Here is a 22,614-nt window from a genome sequence, read left to right on the forward strand (position 1 = left end):
TTTTTCCATTTATGTTCTGCTCATCTAAAATTGTGTCTAAGTGAGCAAATAGCGTCATCAAACCAAGGGGCAGATTTGCGTTTAGATGAGCGTTTTAACTTTAAAGGCGCAATGTTATTAATAATGCCCAAGCATGATTTATTGAAGTTCTCAAAAAACACAGTGGCATCAGAACTTTATAAGAGCTGGTTTATAAGCTCTATCAAAGACTTCACAGGCTGTTGGAGAGAAGTGACGAACCAAACGAGCCTGAGCTGTTGTAGACATTAAGTAAGGGTAGCAGCAAAAATCACATATTTGTGGTAAAAATAAAACAGGGTTTCCAATGTCTGTCTGCGATAAAGAAAACGTGAGAATACTAGATCCAGCATATGACCATGCGTATGCGTGGGGTTATCTGCCCATTGGGAGAACTAAAAAAAGAGTCCATAAGATTACAAAAGTAGGCTTACCCGGACAAGATTTATGAATATTAAAGTCTCCCAGCAATAAAATTTTATTATATCTGGTTACTATATTCCCCAAGAAATCTGCAAATTCGCTCAAAAAAGCAATATACTGAGGAGGTCTGTAAACCACAATATTGCTGTACCAAAGAGCGAAAGCTGTACCTCAAAACTCTTTTGGACCTCAGTCAAAATGATATGACCAGTAAAAGACACTGAAAAAAACACACAACGACCAGGCGCCTCATCCTGACAGCAATCCTGCCTCATTTACCATGCGGTTCTTGTGAGTAAAGGCAATAGGCCACTGGCACAGATGCTCCGGAATGTTTATCCAAATTAAAGAGCGGTTTGACTGAAAACCACACTTTAACTCAAAGCCAAAATTAGTAGATGAAGTCTCGATATCTACAAGCATTTGCTGATCATATTCATAAGTTCTTGGCCACATCTCAAGCATGGTGAAATAGCACAGGCTAAACAGCACCCATATTAAATAGAGTGACAATCAGCCGGCCAAACACATTGGCGCCATCTTGACTTCCATAGATACATATGATACACACATTTACTTTGCTTAAATTCGATCCTAATAAGATTTACTGTAGATTTTACTGTAATTTTAGCACTGTAATTATGAATTCATTTAACTACAATGTTTTTCTTGACTTTATCCGCTACTACCTGCAGCTCTAAAGAAGCTGCAGCTCAAAAATCCTTTAAAGAATAAGCACAAACCCAAATGGTGTTGCCGCGAGATGCGCCACAGACAATAAAAAGTGTGTACATTGTATCATTGTTCAATAAAAATAATTTGCCAAAAAAGTGTAGTTAAGTAATAAAGTTAAAGAATAGGTCTACATGCAGCAAAAAAAAAAAAAAAAAAAATCCTTTAAATATTTTTTTCTACCTCTGCCTTTAAATTGATTACATTTGAAGGGAATCTGGTGTCCTGATTTTGTTTATAACAATTCCAAGGTGCAGTAGGTTATTTAATCTTTTAGAGGAATATTAGAGAACATTGTAACTTGAGAGGAAGGAGCATTTATTGATATTCAAATAAAGCCCAGCTGCACTGAAGAATGTTTTAATTGTATCAGTAGCAGGTTTCAGAGTCCCAGGGTTTGGAATCAAGTTTAAAAGTTTTTGAAAGTGAGGAAATATGTATAAATATGAAATATGAAAGTGTATAAATTATAATTATTTACAAGTAATAATTACAAGTATTTACAAATAATTACAAGTGTGGCCATATTGAGCAGCTTGTCCATAATGCGTTCTAAAAACATATTGCAAAGGAAAGGAGTGAGTTTTTTTGCAAATATTTTAACCTCTGAATTTAATATTATATCAATACCTGGAGATCTATTACTCACTCACTCACTCATCTTCTATACCGCTTTATCCTGTATTCAGCGTCGCGGGGACCTGAAGCCTATCCCAGGAGGCTTAGGGCAAGAGGCAGGGTACACCCTGGACAGGGTACCAATCCATCGCAGGGCGGAGATCTATTATTGTTTAGACAACAAAATATGACCAGAACTTCATCTAAGGTTAATCTGGCTTTGAGCAGAGATTAAACTGACAATCTTCTGATCAGTAACACAGTGCCTTAGCCCTCTGAGCCAACACTCAGTGCTACATGGCACTCCTGAGTTACCAGTGGTCTTGACACCTTCTCCTCTCCAGATGTTCCTGATTCATCAATAAAGATATTAACTAAACAACAGAGTTACAAGCATTTATGCTCATATATCTAACAAGAATAACTAGATCACTATAGAAGTAATTAAAATTTTTGCCAGTTTATTTAAGTATTGCATTAAGTAATTTATTTTTAAAAATGCTATTATGTGCATTCACATTATGCAAAATGAAAGAAAAAATAATAGGAATAGTGTATATTGCATATATCCACAATATAAATGTTTTGTTGGTCTGAAATTGAGCTTTCCTAACTAGATATGTAAGAGTGTTGATAATATATACCTATTTTCATGAATTTTAATGTGTTACAGGTGTACAGGGTATGTAAGGTAAGTGGTATGTTTGGCCTGACTCTTGCTGTCAATCAGCAAAAGAGGGTTATCCTTATGATGGCAAATCATCTCCTGTAGGCTGCCAAAAAGCTGAGAGGTGACAAACAGAATTTAGTTTCAGTATACAGTTCTTTTTATAGCTTGTATTAACTATAAACTAAGTAAAATTCAAGCAAATAAATTACATTGTAAAAGGGAACACTAAGAGGCAATAAAATAAGTTATCGAAAACACAATGTGTTTAAGCTTTACCTCCTCACATTTTTTCCCCTCTTTGCCCAGGGCGTAGCTGCGAGAGTCCTTCAGGAAGCGCACAGGAATGTTGTAGACTTTCTGATTAAAAAGCACGACTAGAGTAAAAGGTTGTTGTGCATTCTGAGCTGTGCTGCATCTAACCATAAAGGAGCCATCCTAATCCAGGAAAAAAAAAAAAAAACACATTCACAAAATATTTAATCAGAATAAAACTCTTACTGGCTGGGGACAGTACACTCACTCTATCATATTTATGCACACACATGCAAAATTGCTATTTGTCCCTTCTTATGTCTTATGTCCTTAACTAGCATGGGTATAATTCTTTCTAATTCTGTCTTCTGTCCGGCTTTTGGGGCCCAGGGCCTTGCTAATTTTTAATCTGACGTATTTAATATATTTTTTTTCCATCTGAGAATACAAGCTCACTAGGGATATGTTTTAAAATACGCACCATTATAGACAGATTTTTGTGTGTTGCAGGAAAAGAGTGGGAGTACTGCATTCATTGCTAATTGGCTTGGTTCTAGATGGCCTTATGACAAACCCAGGATTCCTGCCTAAATTTGAGTATTTCAATCTTGTGTATCAGGTGGTTGTCACAAAGCTCTAGGAATATTAATTTGCAGAATGCTCTCATTTTGTCAATAACATGCTTTGTGAACCTAATGCCATTTCATACATTTCACCCATAACTTTTCCCTAAAAAAATCCCCACCAGGTCAGCAGTGATTCAAGGAACCCTGGCAGTTATCACATCTCACATGAGCCATCTGAAATGCCATGGTCACGGGGCCATTATAAAAAATTAATCCAGGGTAAAAAGTCTTAAGTTTTATTATTTAATATAATTTAAAATGCAACTGGACTTTTGTTAACTTGAACTGTTTAGTGAATTGTGTTAAATTTTAGTGCACTTTATGGCACAGTTTAAAGTGCAGGATTTATGTGGTGTAACTATGTAAAAGCTGCTTACCTTATTGACTTTCAGTAAGGCCTCCTCTGCAGTTTTGCGTCCACATATCCCAGCAAACCACTCTTTGTCTTGCAGTTCTAACTCCTGTAAAATACATGTTACTAGATTTATTTAGTGACAGATTATGGAAAAAGTAATTCCATAAACTTGTGAAGAACATACAAAAAATAGATTTATACAGTGGACCATTAGCATACAAACTTTAATTTTTTTTAATTTCTGAGCCAAAGTTTTGGCTGGATTTCACGATGCAAAGTTCTGATCACCCTTCCGGTAGCCAATCAAAAAAAGCAACACTCAACATAAGCAAACCCAAATGTGTATTATGCAAACCAGACACTGCAGTGCACAAAATACAAATATTTACAACTATATACAGTACAAAATATTTTGGTGTGTGTGTGTGTGTGAATAGATGTATAGTCCCAAGTCCTGTGTACTGTGCGAGTTTGTGCGTGTTGCGAAGTATTGTATCAACCTCACCGGCTTTATGAGTCAATCAGGACTTCCATACCATAATGATGGGGCTTCTCCAGGGGCTGGTGGATTCTATTTTGCCATTATTTAGCATGTTGGTTACATCAGTGTTAATGGCACAGCGATGGGCTTCTGCGGCTGGGTACAGTCTTTGGCAAATGATAACGTCAGGCGGCAAAAAACTATAGTGTGTTGCATGTATAAAATTAATGAACTGCTACAGAGAAAACCTTTTTTCTGCATGCAACAACAACATTTTGAATCCAGAAAAAAAAAATGCTGGGTTGAAGGTTACTGTCAAATAAAAATTTCAATGCCTGTTTGAGTCCTCGTTGGACTTATGAATAAAAAGCCAAACTTAAATTATCTACTTGCAGCAAACAGTGAGGTCAATAAGTATTATATACATACACTCACCTAAAGGATTATTAGGAACACCTGTTCAATTTCTCATTAATGCAATTATCTAATCAACCAATCACATGGCAGTTGCTTCAATGCATTTTGGGATGTGGGTCAAGACAATCTCCTGAACTCCAAACTGAATATCAGAATGGGAAAGAAAGGTGATTTAAGCAATTTTGAGCGTGGCATGGTTGTTGGTGCCAGACGGGACGGTCTGAGTATTTCACAATCTGCTCTGTTACTGGGATTTTCACGCATAACCATTTCTAGTGTTTACAAAGAATGGTGTGAAAAGGAAAAAACATCCAGTATGCGGCAGTCCTGTGGGCGAAAATGTCTTGTTGATGCTAGAGGTCAGAGGAGAATGGGCTGACTAATTCAAGCTGATAGAAGAGCAACTTTGACTGAAATAACCATCTTTGGGATGTGGTGGAACGGCAGCTTCGTGCCCTGGATGTGCATCCCACAAATCTCCATCAACTGCAAGATGCTATCCTATCAATATGGACCAACATTTCTAAAGAATGCTTTCAGCACCTTGTTGAATCAATACCACGTAGAATTAGGGCAGTTCTAAAGGCGAAAGAAAGTCAAACACCGTATTAGTGTACTATATATAACACGGTGTATATATTATATATTATATTGTGTGTGTGTGTATATACATACACATACACAAGTCAATTTCACCACCCTATGTTATTTATGTTTTATGGCTACTGTTATACCCGGCAAAATGCACCATCTGGGTATGTTATACACACTTATAGCCACAGATCAACAACTCCACCTAATTTTAAAAGAAACTGCCCTACCAGAAAAAGGACAGTAAGAGATTAAGTAAAATGTAGAAGGGACTTTATGCTACCCACATCAAGTAAAGGAGTTATGACTTAGCAGATTCTCAAGACAGCAGAGAACACTCCTGACTTAGGTGAAAATGATTGAAGTTGCAGCCCATGCATACAGGATTTTTACCTGTTCTTCATGGTATGTCCCTGGTACTGTAAAAAAAAAAAAAAAAAAAAAAAAAAGTGGGAGTGAGACAGACTTTAGGAAAGCAGGGACAAGAAAAGACAAAAATAAATGAACTACAGTAAAAGAAATATAATCTTACCAATACTGTCTGTAGCAGGAGAAATGGGTGAGCTGAAAAAAAAAATCAGTGAATTTCAAATTCAGTGCATCAGTATATGCCAGAGACTGATTGTTAAAGGTAACAAATAGCACATTCAGTTGTGTATTCCTTTCCTCAGTCCTGGCTGTCTAAATAATCCCTGAAGAATAACTGCTCTTTTGTAAGTTGTAAGTGAAGTTTATGGACATCTAACTTTTATGCAAAACAGATGTGTGTATGCGTGTGTGTGTTTTTTTTTACCTGGGCTTGGTCTCTTTCATGGCCTCGATGGCAAGAGAAGGTTTCATGTTTTGGGTAGATAATGCCATGTGGGGAGGAATGGTGAGGCTCTTCACATCTGAAATGAAGAGAAATCTCCCATTTTACTATTGCAGCCTCGTCGGCTGATGTTAAGCTATGACCTTGCTGGGTGTTTATGAGATACACAAAGCCTTATATTTATGCCTGTTATATTTGATTTATGATTTTCTGACTTTTTTTGCCAGACATTGACTTTTGCTCTTATTTCACAATTTCAATCTGTTTGCCTGTCTTTTAAATAAAGCCCTGATTTGGAACTGCATATGCATTTGCAACCTGACAAAGATTAGTAAAATAATACCAAAAACAATTGTACCAATCTCATCAATTTTATTCTAATTAAGGTATTGTAGGTTAAACATGCTTGGTACCTTGCATTTAATAAATCTACCTCTAGTTCTAAGATGACGCCAGTGAGGGTGGCTGCCATCACGATTGTTCCGACCTCTTTCGCTGTTTTTTTAAGTTAACTTCCAGCAATTCTAAACTGGTAAAGTCTTCACAGTTGAGTACATTAGGTACAATAGGGATATTCTTATTTCTATTGGTTTACAATGTACTCACAATTTGACGTTTTTAATCCCATACTTAAGTTGGCTAAATGAGACCCTGAGGGACAGCAAAGGACACGACCCGAAGCGACGGCACCGTGGGAAAATGAGCTGGCATCAGGAACAGGCTGAGAGCTACACTGTAGAGGTCTGCATTCCCGCGGGACATGCGGGACCCGACAAGATTTTTTGCGGCGCGGGAATAAATTTATAAACAAAACGCGGTAGCATTCGGAAACTGGTGCTTTGGACGGGAGCAGGCGGTCTAATAATATACCGTTTCCGACGTCCTTTCTGAACAGCATATCTGGCAGATGTAATTTTTGTTTTCAGCTACACCTTTCCTAAGCTACCGTGTTGACAAAAAATGTCATATTTATATGTTGTACATTGTTTCTGCATTTTTCACCCCTGCAACACATTTTCCGTATTAACCATTCTTGAAGGGAAGAATAAAAATAAAATATATTGCTGTACAACCTACAGTTTTTTTTGTTATCCCTCTCTTTCGGTTTAAATGTGAGATTCTGGAAATAGATAGACATTTAGCGGGAGCGGTCGGGTCGGAAAGAAAATAATTCTAAGCAGGCAGCGGGTGAACAAAGAGTGATAAATAGCGGGAGCGAGTGGGTGCGGGATAAAACCTTGCGGGAGCGGGCTGGAGCGGGACTAAAAAAAACAGTCCTGCGCAAACCTCTACTACACTGCACATCTCTGCCTAGAATCTGCTCTCCAGTGTATGAAACTGTGTTTTCTCCAAACTGGATGACCTCAGGGTCAGGGTAAAGTTTCAAAAAGACATTTGGGACTGCAATCTCCTCTGCTTTACCAAAACATGAAGCAGACCACGCCAAGCATCTATCCGGCTGAGTTCTTCTCGGTTCACCGCATGGACAGGACACGGGACTCAGGGAAATCAAGGGGAGGCGTTGTGTGCTTAATGATGAACAGCAGCTGGTGCAACAGCGCGAGCGTTGTTCCTCTCACATGTTCCTGAACACCCAACCTGAAACTACTGACTATCAAATGTGGTCTTTTTTTACCTTCCTCGAAAGTTTACATCAGTCATAATTAGCGCTGTTTATATTCCACCTCAAGCGGACTCAAACACTGCCTTATGCGAGCTGCATAAGGCACTCACACAGCACCAAACACAACACCAGGACGCTGCGTTATTGTGGCGGGGGACTTTAACAGTGACTCACAACCAAAACTCTACCTAGAACTCAACTGATTGGACTTCTGTTTCCACACCAAACCAACCACTGAACATTTGCACATTTGCATATGACTGGCTGAATACACAAACATATATGTTTGCACATTTAGGTTTTTGGTTGCGTATTCTGGCTAATGTTTACATATTCTGGGTCACACATTCTGGGTTATGTTTACATAGAAAAGGACTACTTTTGCACTACTGCACTTTAAAAGATGGACAGTATCACTGCAGCATCATTCTATTGCACTGTAACTCGATCGGATACTAGATATTTGGGAACTCCCCATCTAGTAAAGATTTCCTCTCTTAGCACTTTCACCAGTTTTGGCGTCTTCACATCCCTGAGGAGAAACATCTCCACCCATTTGGTGAAATAATCTACCACCACCAAAAGATATTTATTTTGCCTTTTACTTCGGGGAAAAGGACCGATGATGTCCAATCCCACGGTGTGTCCTGGCTCTGGAACCTCCGTGCTCTGTAGTAGCCCACTAGGTCTAGTGTTTTCCATTTTATACTGTTGACAGACGCTGCAAGTTCTCACATAGTGCCAGACGTTTTTCCGCACCGTGGGCCACCATGCCACATCTAGTAACCTCAGCAGAGTTTTTAGTTGCCCCAGGTGTCCTCCCAAGGGATTGTCATGATAGTAGTGTAGAAAGTTTGGTATTTATGACTGGGGGCAACTAGCTGAAATTTCTCTCTGTGTCTTACTGGTACCCGGCGATATAACGCCCCTTGGTGACGTTCGAAAGAGACCCTCTGATCTCGAGTGCTTCGTGGCTGGTCTTTCGAGAGCAGCTTCGTGATGGTGGGGTCCTTATGTTGGGCTTGAGTTATCTCACACAGGTCGTTAGGTAAGTCGATGAACATTTGGTGGTGGTGATGGCAAGACATGGAGCAGTGCCCACTTTTAACGGCGGGGGCGCTCGGGATAGCGCATCTGGTCCCAGATTTAAACAGCCTTTTCTATGATGTACTGTAAAAACGAACTGTTGTAGGCGTAACGTCCATCGGGTGAGACGAGATCTGGTTTTCGGGCAGTTGAAGGCCCATGACAGGGCAGCATGGTCGGTAAAGACCTCGAAAGCGCGACTTTCTAGATAGTGCCTCCATTTTTCTACAGCCCAGACCACGGCCAAACACTCCTTTTCTGACGTGGAGTAATTCCGCTCAGCTCCTCTCAACATTCCTGAGGCGTAAGCTACTGCTCGTTCTCCTTCTGCTAAGGAGAACGAGCAGGATGGCTCCCAGGCCCACTTCGCTGGCGTCGGTGTGTAATTGGAATGGCAGATTTAGGTTCGGTTGTATTAGTACTGGTGGGTTTTGAAGTTCGTGTTTGATGACATCCATGCTGTTCTGGCATTCTTAGGTCCACTCCCATTTTACTCCCTTACTTTTTAAATTATTCAATGGAGCTGTTATGTCTGCAAAGTGGGGAATGAACTTGTGATACCAGCCGGCGAGACCCAGAAAACGTTAAAGAGATTTTAAGTCTTGAGGAGGAGGATATTCTGCCACCGCCTTTGTTTTCTCCGGGTCTAACTGCATACCTTCTTCAGAGATGACATGTTAAGTTAAGGAACTTCAGCCGCCTTTTGAAGAAATGACACTTCTTCATGTTGAGGGAGAGGTTGGCTTGGGTGAGTCTGGAAAATACTGCGTTGAGATGCATTCTATGTTGTTCTAGTGATTGTGAAAAGATAATGATGTCATCTATATAGACAAAGCAATATTTTCCTCTTAGATCCGCCAAGACTTTCTCCATCAGGTCGTTGGAACGTTGCAGCTGCATTTCTGAGTCCGTAGGGCATGGACCGGAATTGAAACAGACCTTTGGTAGTGATTCAATTCAATTCAATTTTATTTGTATAGCGCTTTTAGCAATTTTCATTGCCGCAAAGCAGCTTAAGTGATGAAGGCGGTCTTCTCACAGCTGTCTCTCTCTATCTCCACCTGCCAGTAACCGGATTGCAGATCCAATGTTGAGAACCAGGAGGCGCCATCCAGTGATTCAATGATGTTGTGTATTAATGGCATTGGATATGCATCAGGTTTGGTCTTGCAGTCCAACTTTCTAAAATCCACACAGAAACGGTAAGTCCCATCGGGTTTAGGTACTAACACAATGGGTGATGACCATGACGAACATGAAGGTTCGATGATGTTGTCCTTCAGCATCTGGTCGACTTGATCTTCTATCATTTTTTCTTTAAGGGTGATACACTGCACATAGGAGATCAACAGGAGTCACAGGTAAGGCTAGATACAGATTAGCTGTAGCCGGGAGATGAGTGTGTCTCCTTTGAGCTGACTTAGATGGCGCAGAGTGGGGTTGGGATGTTATGAAGGGATGATATGAGACTCCCTCCTCTGTTTTCAGCCGTACTCCCCGCGTGCGACGTCCAAGGTGGCTCCTGTGGCTTTTAAGAAGTCCAGCCCCACGATCAGAGGGAAGGCCAGGTGAGAGTTGCTCCTGATGTAAGTGTCCAGCCCACATTCGATAGTGTGCCAGATGTAATGGAGCCGTCTCTGGGTTTGCACCTGGTGTGTTTTTCCATCAGCCATAACAAACTTCTGAGGAGAAGGAACATTACACCTGGCCTCCTGTTTGCAGAGCTGCCTCCATAGATGTTCCCTCATCAACGTGTAGGAGCTTCCTGTATCGACCACAGCATTCACCTTCCTTCCTTGCACTGTTACTGGAACCAGGAGAAGCCAAGGAGTTGCCAGAGGTTGAGCAATGGAGAGTCCCGCTGCGTGCTTTGAAGGAACTCACTCACCTGCCTTCTTATGACTCTTTTCCTTGTTGTGCTGAGAGTCCACCTTCTGCCAGTAGTCTTTGGAGCTCTTGCAGTCTTTTTCCACCCTAGAACCTATCTTCACAAGCTGTTCCATGGTATTTACTGTTCCTCGCAGACATCCTGCCACTCTTGGGTTGATGTTATTCAGGATTCGCCCCACTAGTTCTTCCTCAGAGATATCAGGCTTCCACTTCATACAGAGGGCGCGGTAGTCATATGCGAAGTCTCTAAGGCGTTGACTAGGCTGCTGTACCTTACGTTTTCTTCAACTTCTGTGAGGTAGTCATCAGGTAAGAAAGCCGCCATAAATGTCTGTTTAAAAGACTTCCAGTCCTTCACCTTGCCTTTCTCTTCCACCAGCTCAGAGCAGGTCCTCGTAGCACCGTGCTGAGGGTTCCTAGCAGTTCTGGGCTGGGCAGTGGTCTGATCTCCAGATAGTTTTCACACTGTTCGATGAAGTTAAGAACATCGGGTGGTCGGCCATAAAAGGAAGAAGAAGAGGGTGAAAGTGAGGAGGTAAGCTGAGCAGAAGAGTGTGGTTGAACACACGGAGGAATGTCGTATGTTTCATGACTGCTTATGCGCTTTACCTTTGCCGTAGATGCTGTGATCGCAGTGCTGGGGGAATGTAGAACAGGAGATTGGGGAGATGCAGGGGTGTAGGCCTTTAACCTTTGAATGGTGGGCGTACTCGTGAGCCGCAGTTTTTTCATCTGGTTTTCCCAGATTACGTCACGTCGCAGAAAACAGTCAGTGACAGCTCTTTCCAGTTTTTCCAGGGCCTCTTGGCAGTAGCGCTCCAGCCTTCCTAGGGCTACTGGGACGCTACTGCGTCCTGAAAACTGCTTTCTCTGTTCAGACTGCTGTTTATGGATTGTCTAAAATCCTGCTCCAACGTGTTCACTTTGTCTGTAAGCGCCACCATATCCTCTTTGCATTGATTTAGTTCAGTTTGCAATGTATGCACAACATTAATATCAGACACAACATCATTATTATCATGTCTGTCAGATATATATAGTGAACTATTCAATGATGCTTCAGCTGTAGGGTTATGGCGTGTAACAAATGCATCATCTACATCCTCCAGCACATTATTAGCTACAGCAAGGTCGGCCTGCATGGCACCGTTAGCATTAGCGATGTTAGCGTCCATTTTGTTCTGCCAAGACACACAAAACCGGAAAAAACTCGAAAACTTGTAAATATGTAACGCTTGGATTTAATTAAACCACTAGTTACTTTGCTACGGGGTCGAGAATCAAAATACGGGGTTTTAAACAACACTTCACAATAACTATGTATAAACCAAACCAAAGTGTATTAAACAAAACAAACCAACAAACAAACAAACAAGGTGCACCAAAATATACAAATATAAACAATGTGTGTGATGTATGCGGGTGTGTGAGTGCGTGTATGATTGTCCAGGGTCAATGTTATTGTAATAAGGTATTGATGACAAATCTGGGAGCTCGAGCAACGGAACGAGAGGTGAATTGTTAGTGTCTATGAGGAATAATCCAACCGGGGAAAAGTACTCCTTCAGAACCATCCAACAAACTCTCTCTCAGGAAAAACAGTGCGCTGGGTAAATCTCTCGGGCCGCTTGCCGATTCCGGCTTTATACCGGCACACGTGACCCGACACCGCTTCCGGGTTCTCTCGCGCTGCAATCGCGCATGCTCGCGAGAGCTTACCCTGTGACCAACACTGTCTATGGGGACAAGTAAAACCAGATCGGGCATATTTCCGTGCACAGGTGAGCAGCATTAGCTCCTTAATCCATTACCCTGTTAGTTAACATGCCCCTTTATGTGGCTGCGCTACAGCACACTCCATGACGCTGCTGCTGCACATTCCATACTTAATCTGCAGGTCTTTGGACTGTGGGAGTAAACCCACCAAGCACAGGGAGAACATGGAAACTTCATGCACACAGAGACGGGAATACACACCATGTTATCACATATCATTAAGTGACAACATAGTTAAATTCCCCCCTAAAAAATTATATTAATAATGGGGCCTCCAAGTGGCACAGTGGTAAAGTGCTTGCCCTATCATTCGAAAGTTGCTGGTTCGATTCCCAGGTGATGCTGTAACCTCCTGCAGCAGGAGGTCTACAGAGAGCTGGTTGTCGAGCTCTCTCAGAGGGGAGGGATTAGAGGACCTCAGAGTGTGTTACGTCGCCCTCAACGGTGCGTGAGCGAGCAATTTGAAAAAATGCGTTCAGCTGGCGTCACGTGGTTCGGAGAAGTTTTACGTTTGTAGCGTTTAAATTATATAGCTTTCCGTTTATACAATAATAATATTAATAGCAACTAGTTTTCATACTATTGGACATTTCCTTTTTTTCCGTTTTTTTTTCCTTTTTGGAGAATGCATGAGTTCCTTTGTCTAAAAAACAACAAATGGAATTCAACTCCAAACAACTAAACTCTGACTCAGGTACGCTATAATGGATAATATTAAGCTTTTTCAGTGTGTGGAGTGCAGGATGTTTAGACATTCTTCGTCGTTAGTGAAAAATTTACTTGTGATAGGTGTGTGTTAGTGAGCACTCTGACGGAGAAGATATCAGCAGTAGAGGATTGGATCCAGACTTTAGAGAGGGTTAGATAGCGCTAGAGCAGTGTTATCCCCGTAGCGGAAAGTCTGGGTGCCGCAGGCGGAGATAACCAACCCCCGACTCCAGCATTAGAGCCCTCACAGCAGGGCGAGTGGGTGACGACCCACTAACGCTAAGGCTAGCCCATCGGATGCACTCCTCTAACTCTCTTCTGCGCTTCACGTGTCCAACAGGTTTGCTCTCCTCAGTGATGTACCCAGTGAGAAACCTGAAAGAGCTCTGTTTTTAGGAGACTCTATACTGAGGCATGTGAAATTATCTAGGCCTTTAGGGGCACCAGCGGCAGTGGTTAGGTGTATCCAGAGCACCGGACATAGTAGGTAATCTTAGGGTTCTAGGACAGCATAGGTTCTTAAAGATAGTGGTACATGCTGGAGCTAATGATATACGCCTTTGTCAGTCAGAGGTTAGTAAGGGTAACTTTACAGAGGTGTTTAAACTAGCAAAATGCCAGATGAAGAAGTATGCTCTGGTCCCATCCCAATGAGACGTGGCAACATAGCTTACAACAGGTTATGGTCGCTTAAACCTGAATTAAACAGGACGAGTATGTAGCTTTAAATGAAGCTTGTCCTTCTGGATACAGCCACACACCAGCCTCAGCTAACTGGTAGAGGAGGAGGCGTCGTAGTTATTTACCATGATAATCTGTCTATCATACAAAAACAAAGACACAAATTTAATGCATTTAAAGTTCTCTATAGTAACACAACAAGTGTAGCTACAAAGATTAAGTCAGCTCCATCGATCCCGCTAATTATCATTTACAGACCCCCAGGGCCGTACTCTGAATTTCTTTGTAAATTTGCAGATTTCCTCTTAAACCTAGTCATTTCTGTAGACAAAGCATTAATTGCTGGAGATTTTAATATTCATTTATGTTTATACTGGTACGACCCACTCATGAAGCAGGTTACACTTTAGATTTAATAATATTGTTTGGATTAAGTATAAGAAGTTTCTCTGAGATGACTGAAGTTATCTCAGATCACTACAGTATCTTGTCTCAATTAAAGTGTGTCATAGTAATAAGGTATGCACAGCACAGCGTTACTGTATTAAAGGTACATTCACATGAACTACCACACAGAGCTTTATCAGTAATCTCCCAGAGTTATCAACTTTGATTGGATCACCACAAAACTCAATCAGGCAACTGAATATTTAGAGTCGACATTCTGTTATACCTTAGATAATGTAGCTCCAGTTAAAAGAAAAATTATTAGAGATAAAAAAAACTTGCTCCCTGGTATAACGATTACATGCGCACTTTAAAACAGACCGCTTGGAAATTAGAACGTAAATAGCGTAAAACTGAATTGTTAGTATTTCAAATAGCATGGAAGGAGAGCATCCTGAACTATAAAAAAGCTCTTAGTGTATCTTTCAACTCTTATAGGAAATAAAAAAAAATAATCCTAGATTTTCATTTAATACTGTAGCTAAATGAACTAGAAATAAGACCACTGCAGAAATCTCCACAACAACATGGTGTTATAATAGTGAGGACTTCATGAACTTTTTAAATAATAAAATTGTAATATATTAGGCATAAAATTGAGGCTTTGAAACCGGACAATGTAATTGATGCAGATGTTAAACTAATCATGTCAGATCGAAACCTAGAATACTTTACTCCCCTTAAAGAGAATGAACTAATTTCACTCATCTCTTCTGCAAATTCATCAACCTGTATATTAAATCCTATACCGACATATTTTCACAAACAGATAGTGCCAGAAATAACAGAACCCTGTTAAAAATAATTAATTCTTTTCTCAGCATTGGGTATGTGCCAAACTATTTTAAATTAGCAGTTATTAAACCGATAATTAAGAAACCTGACCTCGACTCGTGTCAGCTGTCCAATTACAGGCCGATATCAAACTTCTCCTTTATCTCTAAGATTCTGAAAAATATAGTAGCCAAGCAGCTATGCTAATATCTACATAGAAATAGCAAACTGTATCAGTCAGTATTTAGGCCTCATCACAGCACAAGGACAGCACTTAAAGTAGTAAATGACCTCCTATTGGCCTCTGATCCGGGTTGTGTAACTATGCTTGTATTACTCAACCTCAGTGCGGCTTTTGACACCATTGATCATAGTATGATAGTATTGATCATAGGATTAGAAAATGTAGTAGGAATTTAGGGAACAGCCCTCTCTTGTCTTAGATCCTATTTGACTGATCGATATCAGTATGTAGATTTAAATGGTGATTATTCTGCATGTTCTCTGGTGGAGTTTGGTGTTCCTCAGGATTCAGTTTTAGGCCCACTGCTTTTTTCTCTTTACATGCTTCCTTTGGGCAACATAAGCCGTAAGCATGGTATTTGTTTTCATTGTTATGCTGACGACACGCAGGCATATGTCTCAGCAAAACCAGATGAAAAAAAAACAGCCTACTAAAGTTGAGCAATGCATAAAGGATATAAGAGACTGGATGCTAATAAACTTCCTTCTGCTTAAAGACAGAAGTTCTAGTCATAGGACCGCATGCAGCTAGAAGCAAGATTTTAGATCACACTGTAACTTTACATTTGCCTTTCTGTTTTATCTAGTGCAACAGTAAGAGACCTTGGTGTGATTATAGATTCTAGTCTTTTAAATTGAAGCTCATGTAATGATAATATTACCAAGATAGCATTCTTTCACCTCATAAATATTGCCAAGTTAAGGAATATATTGTCGCTAAACAATGCAGAACAACTAGTTCATGCTTTTATCACCTCTAGGTTGGACTATTGAAACGCCTTACTGTTTGGTTGTTCAACTAGGTGCATAAACAAGCTTCAGCTAGTCCAGAATGCATCAGCGAAAGTCCTCACTAGAACCAGAAAATATGAGCACATCACCCCTATCTTATCTTCACTTCATTGGCTCCCTGTGAAGTTTTGCATTGATTTTAAAATACTACTTTTGACATATAAAGCATTAAATGGTCTCGCTCCACAGTATATGAGTGAACTGCTAGTGTCATACGATCTGCCATGCCTACTTCGATCAAAGGATGCAGGCTGCTTGTCAGTACTATGAAATATTATGAAAACTACATCTGGGGGCAGAGCTTTTTCTTTTTTTCTTCTTTACCCCAAGGTTATGGAATAACCTTCCAAATAGTGTTCGGGATTCAGACACAGTCTCAATGTTTATGTCCAGACTTAAAACTATTTATTTAATCAGCTGTGTACGTGACAAATAAAATTTGAATTTGAATTTGAAGCATTTTTATAAATACATTTGCTTTAGGTAAAGGAGCAGACCTGGGAGACTCATGGATGTAGAGTATTACAGTGAACTGGTATGTTTAGATCCTGTCTTCTGCACTCTCATTGATTACTCAGGTTTGTTGACAGTGGGGTGATTGTTTGCCTTACATCTCAGGGAGCCCCCATGTCTGTGTTTCCTTCTGCCTTTTCTCTTTTAGTTATGCTGTTATAGTTAGCCCTGCCGGAGTCTCTGCTTGCACTTTACACTGAATATACATTCACATTATACATTATGTGACTGTGACCTTACCTAACTGACCTTACATAATCTTTCCTCATCTGCTCTCCCCTCTCCTGTATTCACTCCCCCTCTCTCTCTTTCCCACTCTCTGTCGAGCTACACATGTTGTTCCTGAGCAGCCAATGATCCAGACTGGTGCCTCACTTCTGGTTGGAGATCTTGTGGCATGGATGCCCCATGTGTCTCTTTGGGATGCGACCGATGTCAGGGAAAGATTTCACTCTACCATGAAGATGGTTCTAGCCTCTACTGATGTTGACAGCTGTTTCTCTGAGGACTTGACTTGACTGCAGTTGCTTGATAGTTCAAGACTGGAATTTCCTACAAGTCTACCTGAGCCTACAATAATTCAATTAAATTCAATTAAATTTTATTTGTGTAGTGCTTTTAACAAGTGGCATTGTCCCAAGCCGAGGGCGACAGTGGCAAGGAAAAACTAGCTGAGATAGAAATGTTGCCCTCGGCTTGCTCACCAGGGAATATCTGACCATTTTGATTCATACACATTCACATTCAATACAAACTTAAATAATTCCTTTGATTGTGTAAAGCTGTTTTGCGACAATGACAATTATTAAAAGCACTATACAAATAAAATTGAGTTGAATTGAATTGTAGGAAAATTGTATTATAAAATTCACATTGACCACATTATGTAATGTTGTCCACAGGGGTTGTTTTGCCTTTTAATGTTTTAGGCTATTTTTTTCTCAATCTACAATATCATGCCTTAACTGTAAAAAGTCTGCAAGCAAAATTAGGGCTGAGAGATTGACTGACCTGCTTCACTGGTGATGAGTGAGGTCTATGAAAAACCAGAAGAAATATATTCTTAAAAAATAATAAATGCTTGAATATGCACATGCATACCTCAAGTTCTGTGTAGATAAACATAATGGATATAACCAAGTAGAAATCTAAAATTTTAAATGAACAGTGCATCCTAATGTACCCTAAACAATTACAAATACAGATATGAACAGAGCATAAGGTCTTTCCAGGGTATAACTGTTTCCATGGCATTGCAATAGGGTTAACAAATATGGAGAAACAAAAAAAAACATAATAATGAAATCAGAAAAAAATCCAGAAAACTTCAGGTTATGGTTAAGTCAGAATAGAAAAACAGATAGAAACACTAAAGACAAGAACTAAAACAATGCAGATAATAGGACTATATAGACTATACATACAGATTTAGCCCTGGGGACAGGTGGTTTCACACTAAAAGGACAAAAAAGAGATATAAACAAATCAGATAATAGATTTAAATGGAACCATGCAATGTAAGAAGTTTTATTTTTACACATTACCCTTGAGGAGGTATTGGTATTATGCCAACACAAAATATACAAACACTTACACAGGTAGCAGAAGATCTCTCCCTATTGTTTTAGGTGGAAGGATGTGAACAACATCACGTGGTATTGGAGAACATGCTAAAGAACAATCAATGAAGTAATCAGGTAAACAAAAATGCAATTGGTTTATTTTTTTGGTTTATAGCAAAAATTATATTAGCAACAAGACAACAATAAACAATGTAGGATTACTGGAACATTTAAACAAATTGGGCAAAAATAACTGAGCTAAATACACTCACTCACTCACTAATTCATCTTCTATACTGCTTTATCCTGTATTTAGGGTCGAGGGGACCTGGAGCCAATCCCAGGAGACTTAGGGCATGAGGCGGGATACACCCTGGACAGGGTGCCAATCTATCGCAGGGCATACATACTCGTACACTCATTCACACACTACAGGCAGTTTAGGAACGCCAGTTAGCCTAATCGACAGGTCTTGAACTGTGGGAGGAAACCACAGTACCCGGAGGAAACCCACCAAGCATGGGGAGAACATGCAAACTCCATGCACACAGAGATAGGAATCAAGTCTGGCCGGGAATCGAACCAAGACCCTGGAGGTGCAAGGCGACAGTGCTAACCTCTACACAGCTAAATACACATTAAACAAAATTATTAAAAGTTTCCACTTACAGTACACAATTTGAGAAACAACTAGCCATTCTTCTTGTAAAAAAAAGTAGCTTTGTAAACATAGTACATGTACAAAATGTAAAATATTAAGGAATCTTTCTATACCCACTGTGTGTATACAGTATATACACCGGATAAAGATCCACCCCTTTAAAATAACAACCTTTTGTTGCTTTGCAGCCTAAAAAGAAGACAGACACAGTTTTTGTTTAAAACTAACTGTATTGCAACTTTTGTCTAAAATCTAGTTGTATTTACTCACTGCACTGCAAGTCCTTAAATAAGTTATTATACCAAATTGTCAGAGAAAAATAGAAAACAATAAAAACTAAATAAATGATTTCGAAAAGGATAACACCCCTTCCAAACTCAATCAGGTGAAGCTAAACACCTTTCAATAATACACAAAGCCATTTGATTTGTGATCAGCTATGGTCAATTTGATTAGGTCAGCATGAAAAGCTGGAGCACTTTACTCTCTAGTAGTGCAACTGAAGCAATCAACTATGGGTGACAAAGTACTGTCAAAGGAATAAAGAAATAAATTGCTACACAGGTACAGTCAGGAGAGAGAAAAAAACGATGAATGTCCCAGCATAACCTGGTCAGAGCCCAGACATAAACCACATTGAAAATCTGAATTATCTTGAATGAAAATCTGGAATTACAGGTCTAATTTATCTCAACTTGAACAGTTCTACAAAAATAATAGACAAATATTGCAAAGTCTAGATGTGGCAAGTTTTGTGTGCCATTGAAAAGGTGATTGGCCTCAACTGATTTAGTTTAGAAATCATTTTAGAAGGGGGATTTTCATTTTCCAAATAAGTTACTCTGTTTTGTTTTTTTTCTGACATGTTGGTGTTAAATCTTACACTTGGGTTTTAAGTTGATGTGTGTCTTTATGTCAGGTTTCAAAGCAATAAAATGTGATTATTTTAAACCCACTGACCCACTGTATGTACAATACACTGTATGTACACCCATAATATATATACTGAATACACACAGTACATATACATTGTCTATATATACAGTGCCTTGCAAAAGTATCAATATCCCTTAAACTTTTCCGCATTTTCCAAAAATGGAAGGGTTATGGCACATCTGCAAACCTATCAAGACATGGCCATTCACCTAAACTGACAGGAAAGACCAGTCAGACAGAAAGCTGGTCAGAGTTTATAGGATAACTGATGGAGCCAAATACAGGGCAATCTTACAGGAAACCCTGTTATAGTCTGGCAAAGACTTGAGACTGGGGCAGAGGTTCACCTTCTAGCAGGACAATGATCTTAAACATATTGCTAGAGGTACAATAGAATAGTTTAGATCAAAACATATTCATGTGTTAGAATAGCCCAGTCAAGACCGAAATCCAAACGAAAATTTGTGGCAGGACTTGAATTTTGATGCTCTGCATCTAATCTGAATGAGCTTGAGCTATTTTGCAAAGAGGAATGGGCAAAATTTCACACTCTAGATGTGTAAATTTGTTCATATTAAAAGAGATTTTGCTGGGACCCTTGGAAGCAAGAGCCCATGTACATTTTATTATTCTGGAGGTGAAAAAAACATATGAATAGCACTGGAATTGTGATCAAAAAGCATTTAGCAAAATCGGTCAAAAGTTTTTACATTTACATTAACATTTACATTTAGGCATTTGGCAGACGCTCTTATCCAAAGCGACTTACAAAAAGTGCTTTAATGTTTACATAATTGGATACATACTTTTTGCCAATTATCTGACAGAATAATGATGTTGAAGCTTATGGGACATCCACTGGACATTAACATTGTCCAAGCTTATGTTCCAATGACTGATTATGATGATAAAGATATTGAAAAATGCCTAAATACACCAAGGCAAAAAAGATTACCATCTTACAAGGTGATATGAATGGAAAAATAGGTAAATTGAGCAAGTTCACAACTATAGTTGGACAATATGGGCTTTGTGAAAGAAATAAACGTGGTGATTGTCTCATTGAATTTGCGGAAAAAACATGACCTAATGATAACTAATGCCTTGTTAAAACACCCTAAAAGACAAACGTACACATGGAAAAGCCCAGGTGACATGTATAGAAGCTATGTAGAACTTGACTACATATTGGTAAACCATTGGTTTAGGAATGCAGTAAAGACCAAGATGGCGGCGCGTACACATCACAAGGCTCAGTGTCTCTCCAGTTTCTGCAGTTTTGCAGTATTTTACTTGCTCTTCTCGGGTCTGTTAGTGCAGAACAGTAGTGCTTTTAAATTGTACACCTGACAGGGGCTTTTGGATATTGGTTTGTACATTCCCAACAGTTTTATCAATAATCTTAGACTCGTTCCTGAGATCGTCAGAACGTCGAAGGCTGTGCGTCCTATCTGGCCGGACGGAAGTGCTCGAAGGCGGCGTTGAGACCGGGGGAAGCGCGGAGGACTAAGAGCTAAGCTAAGGCTAACACCACATCGGCTCTCTTTACCCCGCATTTTCCTCGCCAATGTGCAGTCGCTGATGAACAAAATGGACGAAATTCGACTCTGCATCAATCACAGTAAGAGACTCTGGAACTGCAATGTCATGATTTTCACTGAAACATGGCTGAACAACAATATTTCGGACAATGTTATTGCTCTAGCTGAGCATCACACATTCCGGGCAGACAGAACAGTGGATGACTCCAGGAAGACAAGAGGCGGAGGATTGTGCATTTATGTTAATAATGCTTGGTGTACAAACTCTGTTATTATTGGGAGACATTGCTCAGCTAACCTAGAGTTTCTCATGGTTAAGTGTAGACCGTTTTATCTGCCACGGGAGTTCACCTCCACCATTATGCTGCTTACATTCCTCCCAACGCTGATGCCAAGCTTGCTATGAACGAACTTCATGCAGCCATCAGCAAACAACAAACTGTTCACCCGGAGGCTGCTTTTATTGTTGCGGGGGACTTTAATCACTCCAACTTAAAGACAGTACTCCCTAAATTTCACCAGAATATTTTCTGTCACACCAGAGGAAAAAAACTTTAGACCATGTATACACAAACATGGCTGACCCCTATAATGTGGATCCCCTCCCCCACTTGCGACAATCAGACCACCTTTCTTTGTTCCTCACCCCTAAATACTCACCCCTTATTAACCGTGTGCAGCCATCAGTGAAGACCATCAAAGTGTAACCAACAGACCCCAGCATGTTAGGTCAGGCCCCATCTGCTCCACTACCGTCACGTTTAAAACTGGCGTACCACAGGGCTGTGTGCTAAGCCCCTTGTTTTACTCCCTCTTCCCCCATGACTGCAGGCCTGTGTATGGATCTAACAACATCATCAAGTCAGCAATCATTAGCAACAATGATGAGTCTGCCTACGGGAGGAGATCAAGCACTTGGCCACTAGGTGCATGGACAATAATCTGTTACTTAACACCAATAAGACCAAGGAGCTCATTGTGGCCTTCAGGAAGGGAAGAAGAGGTTCACATGAACCCATTCACAACAACGAATGGTTGTTGAGCCTGTCTCATCCTTTAAGTTCCTGGGGACCCACATTTTGGAGAACTTATCCTGGTCCACCAACACCTCTAGCCTGGTCAAGAAGGCTCACCAGCGCCTATTCTTCCTGAAAACACTTAAGAAGAACCAACTGTCCTCAACTACTCTGGTGAACTTCTATCACTGCACAATAGAAAGCATACTAACCAACTGTGTCACAGTTTGTTATGCAAGCTGCTCTGTTGCTGAGCGTAAGGCACTGCAGCAGGTGGTGAAAACTGTACAGCGTATTATAGGGACTCCAATTCCAGCCATTGAGGAAATAATAAAAAAAAAACACTGTGTGCGTCGAGCACGCAGTATTC

At 40.2% G+C, this 22,614-nt stretch overlaps 1 protein-coding gene across 2 annotated transcripts in view; it reads right to left on the reverse strand.

Annotated features, from left to right (window-relative positions):
• Positions 1-2,252: 2,252 nt before the first annotated feature.
• si:dkeyp-117b11.1 (B-cell linker protein) overlaps positions 2,253-22,614 on the reverse strand; it is a 113,579-nt gene continuing 93,217 nt past the window's right edge. The window contains exons 11-19 of one of the 2 annotated variants that reach the window (XM_053503168.1): positions 18,123-18,198; positions 17,953-17,983; positions 17,540-17,564; positions 5,977-6,073; positions 5,716-5,747; positions 5,577-5,602; positions 3,717-3,800; positions 2,738-2,896; positions 2,253-2,575 (exon numbers count right to left, since the gene is read on the reverse strand). In XM_053503168.1, coding sequence (XP_053359143.1) covers positions 2,459-2,575; positions 2,738-2,896; positions 3,717-3,800; positions 5,577-5,602; positions 5,716-5,747; positions 5,977-6,073; positions 17,540-17,564; positions 17,953-17,983; positions 18,123-18,198 — 647 coding nt within the window. In that variant the 3' untranslated portion in view covers positions 2,253-2,458. The remainder of the gene's footprint in view (positions 2,576-2,737; positions 2,897-3,716; positions 3,801-5,576; positions 5,603-5,715; positions 5,748-5,976; positions 6,074-17,539; positions 17,565-17,952; positions 17,984-18,122; positions 18,199-22,614) is intronic. The other variant, XM_053503169.1, reaches the window with a different exon arrangement.

This window comes from Clarias gariepinus, chromosome 9 (assembly GCF_024256425.1).
Source record: "Clarias gariepinus isolate MV-2021 ecotype Netherlands chromosome 9, CGAR_prim_01v2, whole genome shotgun sequence".
Taxonomy (NCBI): Eukaryota; Metazoa; Chordata; class Actinopteri; order Siluriformes; family Clariidae; genus Clarias; species Clarias gariepinus.